This window comes from Elgaria multicarinata, chromosome 3 (assembly GCF_023053635.1).
Source record: "Elgaria multicarinata webbii isolate HBS135686 ecotype San Diego chromosome 3, rElgMul1.1.pri, whole genome shotgun sequence".
NCBI classification, from domain to species: Eukaryota; Metazoa; Chordata; class Lepidosauria; order Squamata; family Anguidae; genus Elgaria; species Elgaria multicarinata.
In genome coordinates this window covers 147,464,978-147,485,048 of record NC_086173.1, presented here as the reverse complement: position 1 = coordinate 147,485,048, position 20,071 = coordinate 147,464,978, and the positions used below count along the sequence as shown (strand labels likewise).

General features: G+C 45.5%; 2 protein-coding genes across 4 annotated transcripts in view; one reads left to right on the top strand and one right to left on the bottom strand.

Moving 5' to 3' along the window:
* Positions 1 to 634: 634 nt before the first annotated feature.
* Positions 635 to 14,502, bottom strand: GTF2H4 (general transcription factor IIH subunit 4). 2 transcript variants are annotated; one of them, XM_063122275.1, is made up of 14 exons: positions 14,466 to 14,502; positions 13,302 to 13,487; positions 12,274 to 12,378; positions 10,177 to 10,308; positions 9,763 to 9,859; positions 7,997 to 8,085; positions 6,556 to 6,664; positions 6,387 to 6,455; positions 6,079 to 6,162; positions 5,715 to 5,847; positions 4,423 to 4,553; positions 3,291 to 3,338; positions 2,739 to 2,817; positions 635 to 996 (listed from the first exon to the last, which is right to left on the bottom strand). In XM_063122275.1, the coding sequence occupies exons 2-14, from the start codon at positions 13,430 to 13,432 to the stop codon at positions 824 to 826; spliced, it is 1,380 nt and encodes a 459-aa protein (XP_062978345.1). In that variant the 5' UTR covers positions 13,433 to 13,487; positions 14,466 to 14,502; the 3' UTR covers positions 635 to 823. The 2 variants fall into 2 exon arrangements, with proteins under 2 accessions (XP_062978345.1, XP_062978346.1); XM_063122276.1 differs by having other exon boundaries at positions 14,452 to 14,472.
* A 53-nt stretch (positions 14,503 to 14,555) lies between these two features.
* Positions 14,556 to 20,071, top strand: part of VARS2 (valyl-tRNA synthetase 2, mitochondrial) — a 33,212-nt gene continuing 27,696 nt past the window's right edge. For both annotated transcript variants that reach the window (XM_063122274.1, XM_063122273.1), the window contains exons 1-4: positions 14,556 to 14,613; positions 16,309 to 16,683; positions 17,353 to 17,437; positions 19,334 to 19,434. In XM_063122274.1, the coding sequence (XP_062978344.1) occupies positions 16,438 to 16,683; positions 17,353 to 17,437; positions 19,334 to 19,434 (432 nt within the window). In that variant the 5' untranslated portion in view covers positions 14,556 to 14,613; positions 16,309 to 16,437. The remainder of the gene's footprint in view (positions 14,614 to 16,308; positions 16,684 to 17,352; positions 17,438 to 19,333; positions 19,435 to 20,071) is intronic.

The window sequence follows — 20,071 nt, the reverse complement described above, 5'->3', positions numbered from 1 at the left end:
ATCTTCTGCCTATTCTCACCATACGTTCTCAAGCCATGGCCTGAGCATATAAAATCCTGGTTTTTCATTTCCTCACTGAAGTTTCAGGACAGGGATGGGGTATGCTCAACTGTGATTTCCATTACGTCCCTCTTTATTGGCTATGCTGATGGAAGATGCAGTGCAACACCATTGGGATGGCCAAACTTTCCACACCAATTTCAAGGTAACTCCCCCTGCTCCAAACATCCCCCTCCCCACGTCCCACAAAACACACTTTGCTGTGAGTACTTGGAGGAGCAAGGCACAGAATGGCTATGTCCTTTTTGGAAAAAAAAAATTTAATGATGCTTCTTTACCTATCAAACATCGAGGGTTCAGTGGTCTCTCCCAGCCAAGGGACTGACCGCACAATGGCTTAATTTTAGCACCAGCTGTTTCCAAACCATTTCCTAGGCCCAAGTAGGTGCATCTAGAACAGGGATGCAGATATGCCCTCCACCCATCTCTAGTTTTTTGAAACACTTTATTGGGCATGTAGCTGTACTAGCCTATTCCATATCAGAATTAGCCCAATTATAGTGCATTCCCTGCTGGAGAGAATTGCTGGTTGGCAACCACTTCATTGCTTAAACTGTAATTTCCAGAGGTGGTATTTTTGGCAGTTCTTAACCCATTCTTGACTACAGAGGAATCTTCAGGCAACCCCCAAAAAGGCTTCTTCTTTCTCTCCATGTCTTTGTTACTCATCCAGAGTTACGGGCAGAGGGATACAATAAGCTCCCATCACCACTTTCCAACACTGAGTGAGAGAAGAGAGATACTGAGTCCAGCCACAGCTCTCTCAAGAACTGTGTTTCTGTCGCTTCCAGAAGCGCTTGACATCCGAGTGGCCGGCGGGGGTCACCACCATGAGACGCTTGGCGGGGTTCTCAAAGACGAGCACCCCGAGTTCCCTGGCGTGGTCACGCAGCAGCTCAAAATCCACCTGGGACAGGAACTGGTTGTAGAGGACACCTAGGAGAGAATACAGACACCGTGAAAAGGTGGAGCTTCTCTTCCGCCACCCCCACACTGTGGAATGGCCTGCCGGAGGAGATTCTTCCGCTTAATACTCTGAGTTTAAGACAGCCATAGAGACTAGTCTCTTCTGGTAGGCCTACCCAGATGAATTTTAAACCTATTTTTTTTAAGATGTTGTGATTGTTATTTTAATATTGTATCGGTTTTATATGCTCTTTTAACCAGTTTTATGTATTGTATTGTTGTATTTAATGTTGTTCCCCACCTCAATCCAGAGGGAAAGGCAGGTAATTAATTTATTCATTACCGTATTTCTTTGATTCGAAGACGCCATCGATTGTAAGACGCACACTAATTTCAGTACCACCAACAGAGAAAAAACCCTAAGACACATCTGCGATTCTAAGACGCACCCCATTTTTAAAGATGTTTATATGGGGGAAAAACTATGTCTTAGAATTGAAGAAATACGGTATTATTATTCATTATTCATTATTATTATTATTATTATTATTATTATTATTATTATTATTATATCTCTTTCTCGCTCATTGCAGTTTTTCTAGATGGACATGATGGGCTTTGTCAAGTCTTTTACAGATTCAGGAGTTTCCTGACAATTGAGCATGTTTTAACTATGACTGTTTCTGGGTGTTGGTGTGATGTATTTTGGTAGGCCCAGTTTCTGAAGGTTTTCTGTATAGTTTTTTGATGTGATGCCGGTGACTAATATGACTAACGGAATAATTGTGACCTTTTCCTGTTGCCATAGTTCTTTGACTTCCATGGCCAATGGTGTATATTTTTCTCTCTTTTCCTCTTCCTTTTCAACATTTTTGTCATTCAATATTTCTACGTCGATGAAGTATGTGTGTTTTTCTTTTTTGTCTATGACAGTTATGTCTGGTCAGTTGCAAGGTATTGTTTTGTCAGTATGAATTGTTCTGTCCCAGTATGTTTTATGATCTGCATTTTCCAAGATTGTTTTGGGTGAGTATGTACAGTATGGTGTAGGTTGTTTGATAAGGTTGAATTTGATGGCCAGTTGTTGGTGAATTATTTTTGCGGCTGTATTGTTTCTGTCCGTATAGTCCATTCCTGCCAGAATTTTACATCCTCCTGTTACATGGTCTAAGGCAGTGAGAAGACCAAGAATGGGAGAGATGGGATGCAAAGAGAATGAGTTTTATCATGGGGAAATGAGACAGGGGAAGAAAGACAAAGCAGAGGAAAGCACAGGTGAAGTGAAGAATGAATTAAAAGGAAGACAAGTGAAATGGATCAGAAAGAAGAGAGCAGTGAACAAATATGAGTTGTCAGACAAGTGGTGGTGAAGGGAAGAGAGCTATGGACTGAAAGTTTGATTGGGTCAAAGGGAGAGATTAGAATGAATTAAAAAACGAGATGATGAGGTGAATAAAAAAAGAAGGGCATAGAGGAGCAAAGGACGATCAGGGAAGAGGGGAATGGAAGAAGCAACAGGTGGACAGTAGAGCAAAGGAGTGGAAGAAGAGAAAGACCCAAAAGGAGAGGATGGGTTGAGGAAACCCGCCTTCTGAAAAGGGGGAAATGAAGCACAAGAAGGGAAGACCACAGATTGGCAAGAGGGAAAAGAATCTGTCAGAACACAAAAGACCTCTCTGCTAGAGACATAAATCTCTAACCCTTGTCTTCCGTTTACTCCCCCACTTGCCCAACCAGGTTTTTTATCTGCTCTGTCCTCCATGGATGCTCACCCTCAGAGAAGCGCAGCCTGTCCCGTTCAAGCTCCCACAGCCGGATCTGATCTGTGATCGTGGGGGGCAGCACAGGGGTCTGTTGGGAGGAGAGCAGAGAGGTAGTTATGGATGCTCAGCAAAGCACCCATCTCTCAAAGTGCAGGGGGCGGCGGAGGGGGGGATAACTATTCCTATTGCCATACTGTTGGGCTTTCCTTTGCTTAAGCAGACTCCTCCAGTCCACATTCCACATTCTCTCCCCTATGCAAATAGGAAGCACCAGCCCTTAGCCCTTCCAATCTCCTTGTGGGAAATGCCTCATTCCCAAGCCTTAGAGCAGCCTTCCTCAACCTGGGGCACTCCAGATGTGTTGGACTGCATCTCCCAGAATGCCCCAGCCAGCTCTGCTGGCTGGGGCATTCTGGGAGTTGTAGTCCAACACATCTGGTGCGCCCCAGGTTGAGGAAGGCTGCAAGGCTTAGAAGGAAACATTATTCTTGGATGCTCTAATCCAGACGGTATTACCTGTTCCCACCAGCACCGCACAGGCGCTCACAACTATTTCCTCACCTGTTTCAACATTACAGAGTGAGCTCTCGTACGTAGGAAGTGAATGATCTGTAGAAAAAAAAGAGAGAGACACACAGAGAGAACCAAGTGAATGAACCAGAACTGACCTCAAACACATTTTGACTGACACTGTACCTTGATCCCTTTGCCATTTCCAGCAACAGTTTTGTCCAGGCTGGGAAAAATCTGGTTGGAATCCCTGGGTGGAAAATACTAGCCTACCTGGCAAAAACAAATCATACCCCACATACCTCTCTGTTAAACTGATTCACCCATCCAGGTAGCCAGGCTTTCAACAGCCTCTTCCTGGGGTATGTCTATACGGCTTCTTTACCCCCGACCTAAATGCGCACATTCGTGTTTTCGGACACATGACGCAACCGCCCCTTCGCCGCAGCACTGGTTCTTTAACGCGATAATGCACATATTCGCATTTGCGATTTCCCACGACTTTTGGATCAACGTCCGAGTTTGCACCGCATTAGAGTTACGGTGTCCTTGGGGGAGTTAAACCGCATTTTGACATGTGGGCGTTACTTTCAGGGCAGGACAAAGTGATTAGCCGATTTCCCGCCTTCCCACCTATCGCGTCCTCTGAACTGTCTCGTTCCTTCCTGCTGTTTTCATGTCCGAAGATGGAGCTTTTAAAATTAAAACAAAGAAGGGGGAACGGCAGCAAGAGGGAGGAGACAGTCCCCAGCTCGCATCCTCGCCTGCTCCCTTGGTTCCTTTCCTCACTTGGTTCCCCTCCTATAAAAGGAACGGGCAGATACAGCTTTTAAAATTAAAACAAAGAGTGGGGGGTGGGCAGTGAGAGAGAGGAGTCGTGTTCAGTTCCCCTCTCGCATCCTCTGCAACCTCGTTCCTTTAAGCCCTCCATTTTCCACTTCTATGAATCTGCAGACCTCCGCAGATAAAATGTATAGCTTCGCCCATCTCTACTCCATAGCCTATTATATGTAATAATGCAATAATGCATAAAAACTGCAATATAAAAAATAAATCCAGGAGATAAATCGCTGTTGCTGCTGCAGTGTGACGCTCTTTACCTAGATTCAAATCAACGAAAACTCGGGTTTATATTCAATGAGGAGCAATCCTGTTGTCGTATAGATGGGGGCCCGGTCCTCACCTGATCTGCTGTGATGCCGTTGGCGATGGCCTGCTGCACACTCTCCCGGGTGACTTGAGCCACCACCAAGTTGGGGAAGCGATAGAGCATCTCAGAGAAGAGGGCGGTGAGGGCAATCTGCAGCTCAGAATCTGGAATCCGGAAGAAAGGGAAAAATCACAGCTTCATTTCCAAAATAGTCCAGTGTTTCCCTGGAAAGCACGTCCCCTGGAAGCCTCCCTGGAAAGCGCATCCTCTGCTACTTGTGATTCTAAAAATAGTTTAATTTAATTGAAACAACAGCAAAGTCGCTTAGGATGGCAGGCAGCTGGGGGTGAGCATTTCAATTTGGGGCACTCCCAACCACCACCACCCCCCAAAAGGAAGAAAGGGGCTAGACCCACTGATGCTGCCTGGTAAAGGGCGGGGGGAGTTTGTGGATGACAGTGGATAAACCAGAGGGCTGGGGTGAGGGGAGACCTGATGGAATGGGAGCAGGAAGTGGGGAGACCAGAGCTGAACTGGGGAGAGCAACAAAAGGGGTTAGGGAGGCCTTTGGGGTGACCCAAAGGGGGTATGGAGGGGTCTGTGTGTGGTGTACATGAGAGAAAATGTGTGTGTTGAAGAGGGGAATCAATCCCTAAAGGGAGAAATAAGTGAGTGTGTGTGTGTGTGTGTGTGTGTGTGTGTGTGTGTGTGAGAGAGAGAGAGAGAGAGAGAGAGAGAGAGAGAGAGAGAGTTCATAGATGGGTTGATTCTAAACAAGAAAGAGAACCATGGGTTCAAAGGACTGGTTTTGTCTTCTGAGGCTCAGACCCCGTCTCCACTTTGGCAAGTTACCTGTCCTTTAGCCTCACCAGTTTGCCTTTCTGTGAAATGGGCACTTTGTGACTAGCTGCACCCATTTTGTGAATGGGCATCCTCTTCATGGCAGCCATTTTGTGATGGCACTGACAGCAGTTTCTTAATAATAGGGGTAATTATAGTTAATTATGGACTGTTTGCACACCTTTATTTTGTCTCAATTTAAGTCACCTTGGATTACAAAACCAAGGTTATTATTTTGGATTTGCAGAGATCATAGAATCATAGAATAGCAGAGTTGGAAGGGGCCTACAAGGCCATCTAGTCCAACCCCCTGCTCAATGCAGGAATCCATCCTAAAGCATCCCTGACAGATGGTTGTCCCTGACAGATGGGAGGTAAGCAAAGACAGAGATACAAAATCATGAACATGAGGAAGAAAGTGAGCAAGGATCCTGTGAATGAAGCAAACTGATATGGGAGGGACAGACCGGGCTTCCATCTCTGACCTGTGTATGCGTAGATCCTGTAGTTCGTCTCCACAACGATAAAGCCCTGGTTATGGGTGTCCACGGTGGTGCCTGAGATGCCAGAGGAAAGGTTGATGGCCAGGCGGGTGGGATAGTAACGCCTGGATTTCCTCTGGAAAAGGAGAAAGATGGACAGTGACAGGAAGGCCCTTGCAAATTTTAAATCACTAATTTGGATCACATTCTCAATCCATCCCAACACACAAGCTCAGTCTCCTCATTGCTACTAAGAACATCTTCAGTTTGCCAGCTGGTAACTTCCTGTCTTTTCAGCTTTGGGATTTCCTCAACACCCCCATAAAAACCAACTCAACCAATGCTCTTATGGCTTTCAGTGTCTTACCTTCCTCTGAAAGACCAGACCAAATTCCCGAAGGTGCTGAAGGAAATTCAGCAGAGAATCGCTCATTCCTTCCACAGAATAATCCTGGGAACAGATGGTTGCCAAATTATGAATGCTCATTCTCCACAGAGGTCATCAAATGAGTTGACTAGCAGTAGGTTTGGGGGAGAAACAGAGTTGTTCCCACCACTATTCCCACCCGCCGCAACGTATAAATATGGAATTCACCCCTTCTCCATCATCCCTCCCTACTTTATAAGCTCTACTTTAACAACGGGCACTGAGCAGGGTGCTTTCCCTGTTCTCACCTTGCCAAGAGTGGAGAAGCTGAGCTGAAAGAGGAAGGAAAGAATCTCCACCAGGTCCATGCCCCGGGTCTGCAGGGAAGAGGCAGAGAAAGGAAAAGGCTGAGACGCAACTGGGAGACAGACAGCACAACTCGGGTCCGGGTGGTTGGTAGTTACTTCACCTCCTCACCTCAGCTGACTGAAGATACTGCAGCATGAAGTACCAGAGCTGAGACGAGGTATCCAGCAACAGGAACTGGAAGCCAGAAGACGTGATGCAGGGCGGTTCTCCGGGTTCGCTAAAGATGAGGGAACGGAAAAGCACACAGAGTTTAAAGGGAAACAGAATTCAGTATATCCGGGATGGCTTTAAAAGGGGGTTGGATAAATTCCTGGAGGCAAAGGCTATCAATGGCTACTAGCCCTGACGGTTGTGTGCGATCTCCAGTATTCGAGGCAGTAAGCTGTGTGCACCAGTTGCTGGGGAACATGGGTGGGAGGGTGCTGTTGCACCATGTCCTGCTTGTTCATCCCTGGCTGATGGCTGGTTGGCCACTGTGTGAACAGAGTGCTGGACTAGATGGACCCTTGGTCTGATCCAGCAAGGCTCTTCTTATGGGAGAGGCTTCAGGAGAGCGTATCTTACTTACACACTACTTTCCAGGCATTTGGCAGCATATGGTAAGTTTTTGATCAGGTCATGGGATATTGCTTAGATGTGCGTGCGAGTGCGTGGATAATGTGTGCCTGCTGTGTTTATATGTTCGTAACTAAACCGTTTTTATATTATGCATAATACTGCGTTTTAAAAAAATTTCATCTTTGTAAACTGCCCAGAGAGCTTTGGCTCTTGGGTGATGTAATTGTTCACACACTCAGTCCGTACAGAACCACATTTACCCCCAAACTTTCTGAGTATGAGCTTACACAAACTACGTCAAGATATCTCAGCATTCTCCTCTGCTGTTTCTACCACAGAGTTGTAGGCTACTTCCTGTCTTATAAAAAAAGACACTTGGGAAGGAGTGCAGCAGAAACTACTCGGGCAACAGTTACAAGAGCAGAAAGCTGAAGTGGAAATAGAAACAAAACATAAAAATACTAAAAAGCCACGAAATTATGAACAGAGAATGAAGCAGTCAGCAAGATTAAAATTGCAACTTAAAACTCTGGCAAATAATAATAAAAAAGCCTTTGTCCAGCACCAAAAAGACAGTAAGGTAGGTGCCAGGCAAGCCTCTCTGGGGAAAGCATTCCACAATGGGAGGGTCACCACCAAGAAGGCCCTCTTTCCGACAGCCACCTGCCTTGCCTCAAATGGCAGGGGGATCCCCCAGGAGGCTCTCCTGAAGAGTTCAGCATTCCCTTTAATTCTTCTCTATGGACCAGAATGCCTATTATTGCTAATACTACAGCCAGGTTTCAAATTTCTAGTCCTCAAGATTAGACTGGACTGAGGCTGTTATTCTTTAAGAGTGGAAAGACTCCATATGCCATTCACTGAATTCCATTCCTTGTGACTAGACCGGACCAGTATCAGAACCGCTAAAGAAGTTCTGAAATGTCCCCGGTATTTGCCCCAAGTCTCTTTATTGCTCTTGGTTTCTGCTTCTATGTTCTTTGCTACTTACCTCTTCATCAGGCCAGCTTCAATGAGCAGTTGAGCTAAGTCCTGGCTCACCGCTGCGCTTGGAGAGCCCACCATGAAGTGCAGGATGACCTAAGAGGAGGCAAAGTGGAGAAATAGAGGGAAGCTGTGGACCTCTTAGGCTGTGCCCACACTGAAGGCATTTCAGCAAGTTGGCTCATTGCTGGCTACACACCACCGTAAAGGAGACCCACACACATCCCCACTGTAGCTGTTGGACAACAGCCATAGCGAATTGCTGTGCAAACAAGAAGTTTTATTTCCTGAAGACCCAGACTGATGGAAGAAGATCCCTGGTCCCAACCGAGTCCTATGATGGGGCCCAGTTCAGGAATCCTGGAGCTGCAACCGATGGCAAATCTTGGCTGAACTTATGGGTTAATTAGCTGCCAATCAGCAGTGTGGTATTGTGGTTAGAGTGTTGGACCAGGACATGGGAAACTCACGTTATAGTCTCCACTCAGCCATGAAGCTTACTGGATAACTTAGGGCCAGTCTCTAACTCAGGATCCTTTGGCTGAAATAGCTTGTACATTTTCAGGTATGTCTTCATAATAATGATGGCTAAAACCTTGAACAGCGTTGTTGTTGTTTTTCCTTTTTAAATGAAAGCTGAGATTTTCAGGTGAAGTGTTTTTATTGGCTTTGAATTTTACTGTATATGTGCAAGGGCGGGGTTATAGAAGTTTGTTAGCACAGCATAGGGGAAAAAGCTTTGGGGGCATAAAGGGGGTTAAAGGGATATATGAGTAGTGGGGCTAATACTAAATTTTAGCCCCGAACTGAGGTTCAGGACCAAAATACTGCATGTGACATTGTAATGTAGTATGATCAAGATGACCATAGCTTTTCAACTTCAGTCTTGCCATTATAAAGCTGTTGGCCTGGTTCAGACAACACGCTAAACCGTGCTGCTTAACCACAAAATGTTTAATGGAATGCATTAACCTTAATGCATTCTGTTAACCTTTTCGTGTTTAAGCAGCATGGTTTAGCGTGTTGTCTGAATGGGGCCAGTGTGGTGTAGTGGCTAAAGTGTTGGACTGGGACTTGGGAGAGCCGGGTTCTAGTCCCCGCTCACCCATGAAAATCTGGGCCAATCATGGACTCTTGGCTTAATCTACCTCACAGGGATATTATGAGGATAAAACAGAGAGGAAGAGGATCATGTACACTACCTTGGGCTCCTTGGAGGAAAAGGCAAGATATAAATGTAACAAATGATAGATAGATAAATAAATAAATGGGTTGTGTATTCAGTGCTGCACAGTTTGTTTATTTATTTATTTATTAAAACATTTGTATACTGCCCTATATCACTAGGATCTCAGAGCGATGTACAGATAAAATGATACAATATAAAACAATAAATATGCACAGATAAAAATAAATTAAACCATTAATCAAGCTAAAACTAGTAAAGAATTTCAAAGCAGTAAAAACCAGTTAAAACAATGTGCAAGATTACTGAATTTAGACATCAATTTGTTAAAAAGCCATGTTTTTACTTGGTGTTGGAATAAAATCAGCACTGGCGCCAGTCGGGCCTCCAAGGGGAAGGCATTCCACAGTCAGGGTGCCACAACAGAGGAAGCCCTCTCTCATGCCCCACCATACATGTTTTTGGGTGCATTTTTAAACATACATTTAAGTAGTTTACGTTGCTGAAATGCCGTTTTGTGCACACTTCTCTCAAATATATGCATTAAGTGCACCCTTAAGCCAGCCAAAAGCCAAAGCACCACTCACCTCCCACCTCTCCTCAGCATACTTGTCTAGGGATGGGACGTCCCGGGCGTGCTTATCTGGGCCCAATTGGCTAGTGTCATCAGACCAGGCCTTACCTCTATAGAGACAGGATGGGAAACAAGAAATGCAGGTGAGCTGGAACCGTGTTTGAACCAATGCCAACATGAATGCTAAGCCATGGTTGATGCAAACCATGAACAGAAGGGGGGAATTTGCATGCAAGAAGGGAAGAGCATGTCTTTTCATGCCGTGGAATGAAAGCCCCCCCATCTACACCGATAAAAGAACCTACGACTCATTCCGAATGCACTGCAGTAAGGTCCTATCCGTCACGGACTTCTCTGTAGTGCCTAAATGCTTAGAGCCGCTGCCTTGATTCCTCTGGCCATAATTATCCTCATGGTGCTCACTTACCCTCCCAGGAGGGCAATGCGCAAGTTCTCCTTGAAGATGGGGTTCAAGACGAGTCCTTGGAGACCCCCCGGGAGGAACCGCGTGTGCCAGAGCCGCAGCCCAAGCAAGACGTCTGAACTCTCTTCCTGTTCCCTGAAACGAAAGAACTGATAACCAGCCGAGCAAACAGGAACAGAACCTGCCTCCATGCTCAGGCTTCGGGGAATAAATGGATAAAGATGAGACAGGGCATTTCTTTTTAACTGCCTCTGGATCAGGCTCAGTGCTAGGTTAATATAAGGGGCAATCTAAAAGCAAGTCAATGGCTCAGTTCAGATAACATGTTTCTCAACGATGGTTTTAGAACTCCACGGTGGAGTTTTTACATCACTGTTGAGCAGTGTGTTGTCTGGAGGGAAAACTCCATTTAACGGTGGAGTTTTTTAAAGAAACACCTCATGCAGAATATCCACACTGTGCAGAGAAGAGTTCCTGCACAAGCACTGTGTGGCGTGTTGTGTGGCTGGCTCCAGGAAGTGTTGAGTTGACTTTTCCCACTGGCTACAGAGTTCTCTGGCAAGAGAGGCAAAAGGAGGGTGTGCCGCTTTAGGAGGGCTACCGGGATTGTGGGTTTTTTGCAGCAATGGCTGATGGGATAGCATCAGGAAGACTGGGGAAGGAGAGAAAGCATAGGAGCTGTCAATCAAATATCACGATGGATTTTACTCAACTCCACGGTAGCACGTTCACACAATGGTGGAGTTAGAATGAACTGAGCCAATAAACAGGCAATGGTCAAAGGCACAGTTTTACCAGACAAGAGAAAGAATTCCAAAACAGTGGCCTGAAGAGCAGCCAAGGTCCAAACACAGATAAGCAATCAAATACAATGCTCAATCCAAGAAGCAAAGTCAGGCAGGAGTCCAAGGACAGTAGCACGATGGTTCGACCATGGAGCAAGGTCAGAGGAACAAGGAACTGGAGCTGGTAGAAGATGTTGTTTCCAGCAATGGCTAGATTGATACTGCAAGCTTATATTGCCAGAGCTTCCTGAACCCCACTTCAATTGTAGTTTATTTCAGGCCTTGCTCCTGAGGTGTCTCTTCCTCTCGAGGAGTCAAAAGCCAGCGTGACATAGTGTAGTGTAATGACACAGAGCATCACGCTAAAACTGCAGAGACCCCACAAAGCTACGCTCCTCACTGGCTGACTGTGGACTAGTCAATGGGTCTATTCAAACAACACGCTAATCCAGCCTTCCTCAACCTGGGGCGCTCCAGATGTGTTGGACTACAACTCCCAGAATGCCCCAGCCAGCTCTGGCTGGGGCATTCTGGGAGTTGTAGTCCAACACATCTGGAGCGCCCCAGGTTGAGGAAGGCTGCACTAATCCATTGTTACGCTGCCAACCCTTTTGCAACAAATGGTTAGTGAGTGTGTTTAAACCATGGTTATGTAGCCACCATAGTTAGGAATGGTTCACATGACACACAGACCCTGTTCAGAAGACACACTAAGCCACAGTGGTTAAGCATTTTGAACTAAACATTATGGCTTAGCATGTAGTGTGAACCACGACTTAGCATATTGTATGAACCATGCCTAACCATGACGACTACATAACCATGGTTTAAACACACACACCAACCATTTGCTGCAAAAGGGTTAGTGGCCTAACCATGGTTCAGCATGTTGTATGAACAGGCCCAGTAAGTCATGGTTCGCATGACACGCTAAGCCACATTTAGCTCAAAGTGCTTAACCACCATAGCCTAAAGTGTTGTCTGAACAGGGTCACTATTTCCCAACCTCACAGTGAAGTTGTGAAGATAAAATCCCAGGAAGCTCCAAGCTCCTTAGAGCAATGGCGGAATAAAAATGTAATAAACAAACAGTGTGCCAAACAGAGAAGCATTCAGTACAGTTGTTAACCCTCAAATCTGGAACCCCCTTCCCCTATGTATTTCCACAAATCCTATTAAGAGCTTGATTGGGCTGGGGGTATGTTCATTTATTTTAACCTAAGACCATTTTAATGTTAACAGTCATTGATCGTTGGTTTAATGCTATTTCATACAACTTGAGGTGGATTAAAAATTGAAACATGCAACAACTTACTTGGCATATTCCTTCTTTACCCACGATGCCACAGCTGCCTGAGGAAGGGGCTGCTCCAGAAACAGCATCCGCATGACATAGTTCTTAGCCAATCCTGGCAGCTCACTGAAGGCATAGAACACAAGCACAGTGACCAAAGCTCTTATTTATTTATTTTAGCATCGTGCCCCCTACACAGGAGAAGGTTCAACAAGAACTCCCACAGCTTGGCAGCAAATGCCTTGATATCCAAGTCTCCCATCTGCAAAGTGGGACGGATAAAGTCACCCGTGTAATAATTTACTTCTCACACCACTTTGATCACAAAAAGAATATCTAATGTAATTCAGGAAAGGGGGTGGGGGGGGGAAGGAGAGAAATGAGAGAATAAATTTATTTAACCACAAACGTGTGAAGTATAATAAGTAGGGCAGCTGCTTTCACAAATGATGCTGATAAAATAAAGGTATTTCCCTATTCTTAGAATTTAGGAATATGGTAAACGTTGCATTTAACTTGGGTAACAGCCATTTTTAATGACAGGTGTTTTTAGATCCATGGCTACTTAATCTGAACAGTGGGCACATGATCTCCCGTTTCTGTAAATGGATGCAGACAAATACACCACAGTACCTAGGACAAATTATCTATACAGCAGGCAGGGCCCTGTAGCTCAGTGGTAGAGCACTTGCTTTGCATGTAGAAGATCCTTGGTTCAATTCCTGGCATCTCCAGACAGGGCAGAAAAAACCTCTTGCCTAAAACTTTGGACAACAGCTGCCAGTTCGTGTTGACAATCCTGGGCTATTATAAGGCAGCTTCCTAGGCTGTTCTTACTCCATGCATCGAGCATCTTGGTTAAAATAGGTTGCCTCCTTAACTCATGCAGCTTTAATACACCAGGGATCTGAAATTTGGAGCTGTAGTTAAATCAGGCCAGAATTGTGAAATTAGAAGCTAATACTGGTACTTTTATTTCCTCCCTCACCCCAAAGGCAGTGAGAGAAGAGCTTTCCAATAGTTGGGGGGGAAAGGGGATTCTCACTCACCGGAAGACAGCCAGACAAGTGGCAGGATGATTGTACAGCCGGTCTAAGATCCCAGGGCTGAGACCTCGCAGGAATTCATGAAGGTTCTTGCATTTCAGCTGCACCCTCTGTAGCTTCATCACTGACTCCATTGTAATAAACGCGGCTCATTCATGACAGGACATTTCCCCACAGGTGCAATGGTAGCTGAAAGAAAGGGGCGATGCAGGGCCTCAAACAACTGCACACTCATGATGCAGTTAAACCAACACACGTGAAGAGGCTTAGCAGGGCACAAGTGCTACTTTTCTTCATAATTCAAACACAGTGTTGGACCCAGATGAGATTCAATGCAAAGGAGACTCTCACAAAGGACACTCTCCTGAAGATGTCAGTGCATGATTTGGGGGTGGCTGAAAGCTTCATATATGTCACTTACCACCCCACCTTCCTTATAGTTGTTTTAAAATGGATATTGTCTGTTTTTATGCTGCTTATGGTTTTTTTGTATATTTGTTTTTAATCTTCACTGTTTTAATCTTTGTAAACCGCCCAGAGAGCTTCAGCTATGGGGCGGTATATAAATGTGATAAATAAATAAATAATTTACTTTTCATCTGGGGTCAACCTGCTGAAGTAAAGTAAGCTGGTCTGTTTGGACTGGGTCCTGTTTCTATTATTTTATTGTTGCGATTTTAATGCTTTTGTTTGACGAGTTGTTTCCAAATCTTAATTTGGGGGCTTTTCTTCTTGTTCGCCACCTCAAGCGCCCTTTCTCGGTAGAAAGGTGGGGCATAATAAATACAATTAAAATAAAAAGAAATGTTGTTCCGATTCAACTGCTGGTCTGGAAGGGGTCAGATCCCCAGTCATGGGCATGAATGAGAGAAGTCCAAAGCTTACGTATTTGGAAGCGAAGATCTTTATTAAGTTTCCTGAAAACTGATAGTGCTCTTTTTCAAACTTTTGTGCAAATAAGGAGCTAGAAATTGGAAATCAACTCCTTCTGCATCTTCTATTTCCCCCCACAAGTAATCCTCTTTGCTACACCTTTTCTCTCTCTCCCTGGCAGCACGCTCGAAAATCTCCCTCTTCTACCGCCCTGCAACCTGCCTTCCCACCAACACGCTGCCCGGCACCCCAGTTTCCAGCCCCCAAGAGCCCCTTTTACCTCTTTTTCCTTACCCGGCTTTCATTCTCCCGCAGTCCGTCCCCTTCCGACGTTCCCATCATGCCTCTCACCCTGCAAACAGGAAAGCGACCATAGAGCGGCGGGTTGGACTCTCTTTTGCACGGGAGCGCGTTCCTCTGTCCTCCCCACGACCCCAAATGGGTGCGTTTGGAAGGCAAGTGTTTACCTCTCTTAGCTAAATTCATGGCTGGATGCATGTTGCCCTGGGAGTCGGACGCCTGGGTTCTGTTCCCAGATCTGACCGTGGGAAGGAAACGGGGTCCAGCGATTGGAGCAAGTAGGGGCTACCAAGCTCCCCACTGGATCCATGCGCTTTCACTTAGCGCGCAATCCTATGCATGTTAGATAGAACAAAAAGTCCTACAACTCCAAGCATTCCCCAGGCAGGAATGCTGGGAATTATAGTACTTTTTTTTTTTAGTCTAAACATGCATAAGATTTAGGTACTGGCCTGGTTCAGACAACACACTAAACCATTTTGTGGTTAAGCAGCATGGTTAGTGTGTTGTCTGAACCAGGTCACTGTGTAACTAGCTGAAATTCAGCTGGTGAAACTTTCCCCCTGGCTGCATAGGTGTACTTTTGTGTGTCTGTATATTTTGCTCCTATGAATCGTGGGAGATGTGCCTCACCTGGTAAAACCTGAAAAGGAAGCAGATCACACACAGCCAGGAAGTTCTATCAGGTCCATATGTATCGATGTTTCCTTACTATTTCAGGTATGCTTTTTACAAATGTGAATGATGACATCTTGACGTCATGGAGCAGTTTTAAACGTGGTCATAGAAATGGCTTCACTATTTCACATTTTCTCCTCCCTCCCATTGCTCCAAACAGGACCAGCCCTACTATTAGTCCTACTGTTAGTGAGATAGTGACCTCAGGCAACAGATTTTAGGTGTTGCGAAAGGGCAGCAAATTGTTTGTTTGTTTATTTATTTATTACATTTTTATACCGCCCAATAGCCGAAGCTCTCTGGGCGGTTCACTTTATTATTACTGTACTTTTATAGCCAGTATGGTGAGTGGCACTTGTGGGGTTCTGTGCCTCACATGCCAAAATAGCTTGGCTGACTTTGGATACTATGCACCTTGACCCAAGTGAGGTGCGCCATTTGCTGGTCAACCTCAGGCAGCAAAATGTCTTAGACCGGCTCTGGCTCCAAGCCAAATGGAAAGGGCTAAATTATGCTCTTGCATGTAAAGAGTGACCCTCAACTGGCTGGCTGGGGTATGCTGGGTGTTGTAGGGTTTTAAACACCCCCTTAATGTGGTGTAGTGGCTAAAGTGTTGGACTGGGAGTCGGGAGATCCGGGTTCTGGTCCCCACTCCGTCATGGAAACCCACTGGGTGACTTTGGGCCAGTCACAGACTCTCAGCCCAACCTATCTCACAGGGTTGTTGTGAGGATAAAATGGAGAGGAGGAGGATTATGTACACCACCTTGGTTTCCTTGGAGGATATAAAATGCAATAAATAATAAATAAAAAAGACAACCCTCACTGGCAATTGAGAGCTCAGCAGAGCCCCATAGACTTGCCCATCCCCGTAAGAACTGTCAGGCTCCAGTTTCCATAGTTTGGAGGCAAGCTGAGGGGGAGCTTGCTCCTATAAGAGTCATAAAAACGTTGTGAGGGTTGCCTCTTCCTACACTACAGTGACCGTTCACCATCTAGAATACTGTGCACAGTTCTGGTCAGGGCTTGTCCCCCATCCCATTTAGCTCTATATTCTAGAAGGCAAACACCTACATACGGCTAGAGAGGCAGGAGTTAACAAGCAATGGAGATTAAAGATTTGTGAAACTCATGTTATAACTTTACTTACTTTGTTTAGTCTTTCCTTGTGCAGATTCGTTCTGCTGTGCAAAGACATTGGAGAGATGATTAGCAGCATCTGACTGGTCTTTGCACTGCGCCTTTTGCTCCTCTCGCTCATAAGAACGGAACGTCTCCACTGCTAAGCATGTCGTCAGCCCAACTTAGATCTGGCCCCAGTCGGAACCTGTGTTGTCTCTGCCGCCTGCTTTTCCAGACTGAGAAGAGGCACCGGGTCGTTCCTGGTGGCTGTAGGTCTTATTCCCAAGTGAGCCAACCTGACCGCCATGGCCATGGGGGGAAAATGGCCCACCTGAAAAACAGGGCAGAGAAACAGAAGCGACAGCGGGAGAGGCTGGAGTCCATCGAAGCTGGGCTAGGTGCTGGAGTGAAGGTGAGGCAGCTGACAGGGACGAGTGATGTTGATGGCCAAATTTTGATAAAATTGGTGATTAATTGGAGTGAAGTCTGATGCCAGAGGAGCTGCAGAGCATGGGCAGAGCAGAAGGGAGTAGGGTGAAAGAGGAGGCCAGTTGTGGTCTGCTGTGCAAGGCCTTAAGTATGGGGAGGGGGCCTTGCTCTATGTTAGAGCACCTACTTTGCGTGCAGAAGGTCCTAGGTTGTTGTTATTATTATTATTATTATTATTATTATTATTTATTTATTTATTTATTTATTTATTTATATAGCACCATCAATGTACATGGTTCTTTCCCAGTATCTCCGGGTAGGGCTAGGAAAGGAATCCTGGCTAAAATCCCGGGGAGCATCCTATGTTACTAAAGTTGACAGAGTTTGAGGAAATGTCACTGCAAGCCTCTGGCATGATAGTTTACCAGCTTCACTAAGTTAGAGCCTTTTATCAAAGAGATGCCAGGGTTGGACATGGGACCGTTCGAATGCAGAGGATGTGCGCTGCCTCTGTACTATGGCCTCCCTCCCTTCCTTAGCAGAAGGGCCCTGTGCTTGTGCCATTCCCCATTCAAGGACTGGGGGATGTCACCACTTTCTCCTTGGCCCCACAGGTCTTCTAAACACGTCTCCTTGTTTTTAATTTTCGCAGGAAGAGCCGTCAAGCCAAGGCAGGGGGCAGGCTTCAAAAAACACGGCCCTGTACGACATCCCGACGGAAGCGGGACAAAAGAAAGGTATGGCTGGTAAAATTAACTCCTCGCCCTTCCCAGACCCTCCTTTGTCCAGAGAGGTTAGGAACAGGAGCTCTCATCAAGCCCCAAGTTTTGTCCTAAAATGAGAAGATTGTGCACAAAAATATCCAAATTCTGTGGCAAGGAAGCCGAAATTGTGGCTGTTCATTGGGCCTGTTCAGATGACACTCTGGGCTCTGTGGTTAGCAAAGCTGTGGTTCTCTGGGGTTAGCACTAACCACAAGCCGTGCTGTCGCACACAGCACTTTAAGCCACGGTTAGAGCCGCTAACCCTGCTGCAAATGGTCTGACTGCGGTTAGAGAGTGAGCAGAGTTTAGCAGAAAATACAATGTGGTGTAGTGGCTAAAGTGTTGGACTGGAGGTCGGGAGATCCGGGTTCTAGTCCCCACTTGTCCATGAAAACCACTGGGTGACTTCGGACCAGTCACAGACACTCAGCCCAACCCACCTCACAGGGTGATTGTTGTGAGGATAAAATGGAGAGGAGGAGGATTATGTACACTGCCTTGGGTTCTTTGGCAGAAAAAAGGGAGGATATAACTGCAATAATAAATAAATAAAAATAAAATGCATTGCACAAGACACCTTAAACCCTGCTGCTTAACCAGAAGCCAGAATCCCAGTTGCTGGGGAACAACAATGGGAGAAAGCCGCTCTTGCCCCCCATGTCCTGCTTGTGGGCTTCCCATTGGGGGCATCTGATTGGCCACTGTAGGAAACAGGATCATGGACTAGATGGACCCTTGGTCTGATCCAGCAGAGCTTTTATGTTCTTACATTTTGGAATTAGTATTCTACATAGAATTAATATTCTACATAGCAGCCTTCCCCAGTCTGGTGCCCTCCAGACGTTTTGGACTTTGCCTCCCAGCATTTCTGACCATGGTCCTTGCTGGTTGGGGATGATAGGAGTTGTAGTTCAAAATATCTGGAGGGCACCAGGTTGGAAAAGGCTGCTATATAGGAAGCTGGCCTATCATTCACCCATTTCTGCTTCGGTGTCGCAGGATGATGGACTTGACAAGCCTTTGATCTGTTCCAGCAGGGTACTTACAATAGACCAGGACAGCAACAGAGTCCTTACACATTCCTATACATGTTTATTCTGAAATAAATCTCATTGTATTTAATGGCGCTGCTTACTCCCTAGTAAATGTATTTAGTGCTATTGTCTTGGTCCATTTGTTAGGATATGAGATTTGGTCAGATTCTGCCCACATGTTCTCAGGACTTTTTCTCTCTGACCATCAGGACTTGCAACTTGCTTGTAAAAAACTGAAAGCTGTGAATTTCAAAATGGTGGCTTCTGTGCCCCATAATACTAAACAAAAAGTTAAGGAGATACATACAGTAAGGATATGTACAATAATGCAGGGCTTCAGCCTTTTCAAACCGCCTAGGCGGTTTAAAAAGGCTGAGGCCCTGCATTATTTTCAAATGGGAGTGACACCCTCTACCACATAACTGTGGGAACTGTAAAGTCAGCCCAATTAAATCTCCAGGGAGCGTACAGCACCCCGTATTGGCCACTAACAAACACTTTGTGTTGAAACATGTTTGGCCTTTTTTATTCTACATTGTTTCTGCTAGACATTTGTTTCTGTGCAACATGCTATTGCACTTTTAATGCAATATTACTGTTAATCTTAATTTTATTCTTGTACGTTAAATACTATTGTTCTACTGTGTATATATCCTTAACTTTTTGTTTAGTATTACATGGTTGTTTGTTAAGGACTTCACCTTTCTTTGCTCTTCTGTGCCCTGTACAAAATTCTGCTATACTTTTACAGAGAAACTCTGGGCATATGGAATACACAAATTCCTGCTTTCATAACAACTGGATACCATTCTCTGTATACCATTCTTTCCCACAGATACCTCAGGACCACTGCCCACCTCCTACAGCCCACGCTATGTCGAAGCTGCCTGGTACACTTGGTGGGTGAAGGAGGGATTTTTTAAGCCAGAGTATCAGGTAGGAAATTGCTCCTGTGAACTAATTATATTAAACAGATTCTGTCTTAAGCAAATATTGATTGATTGATTGATTGATTGCATTTTTATACCGCCCAATAACCAACTCTCCCCTTTATGATGAAGGGATGAATGAAAACAACAAAAATTACTATGGGGAGATAACGATGGCATACAGGATGGAGAAAGCAAATAGGGAGAACTCATCCCCCACTTCCCCTTCCTTATACTACTACAGTTTAGTCACCCAGTGAAATTGATTGGCAGAAAATACAAGACAGACAAAAGTTAGGACCTCACACAACATGCAATTAATTTGTGGAACTCACTGCTGCAAGATGTGGTGGCGGCCACTTCCTGAGTTGGCTTCAAAGGGGGATTAGATGGGGCAGCTTGTTCTCTGTGGCTTCAGAGGGCAGGACTGGAACCAGTGGATGGCAATTGCAGGGAAGTAGACTTTGGCTGAACATAGGGGGAAACTTCCTAATGTAAGGCCTGTTCAACAGTAGATCAGGCTGCCCCAGGAGGCAATAGGTTCTCCCTTGCTGGCTGTATTTAAGCCATGGCAGAGATGCTGTGGTTGCAAGATTCCTGCGCTGAGGAAGGGTTAGACTTGATGACCTCCAATATCCCTTTCC

What these genes read in the sequence shown, in the direction of transcription:
- GTF2H4 (XM_063122275.1), bottom strand. Translation starts at nt 13,432, where the DNA reads ATGGAGTCAGTGATGAAGCTACAGAGGGTGCAGCTGAAATGCAAGAAC. An exon ending in GCTTCTCCACTCTTGGCAAG is followed by an intron (nt 6,163 to 6,386) that starts GTGAGAACAGGG and finishes ATCTGTTCCCAG; the next exon opens with GATTATTCTGTGGAAGGAAT. An exon ending in ACTCTGTAATGTTGAAACAG is followed by an intron (nt 2,818 to 3,290) that starts GTGAGGAAATAG and finishes TCCTCCCAACAG; the next exon opens with ACCCCTGTGCTGCCCCCCAC.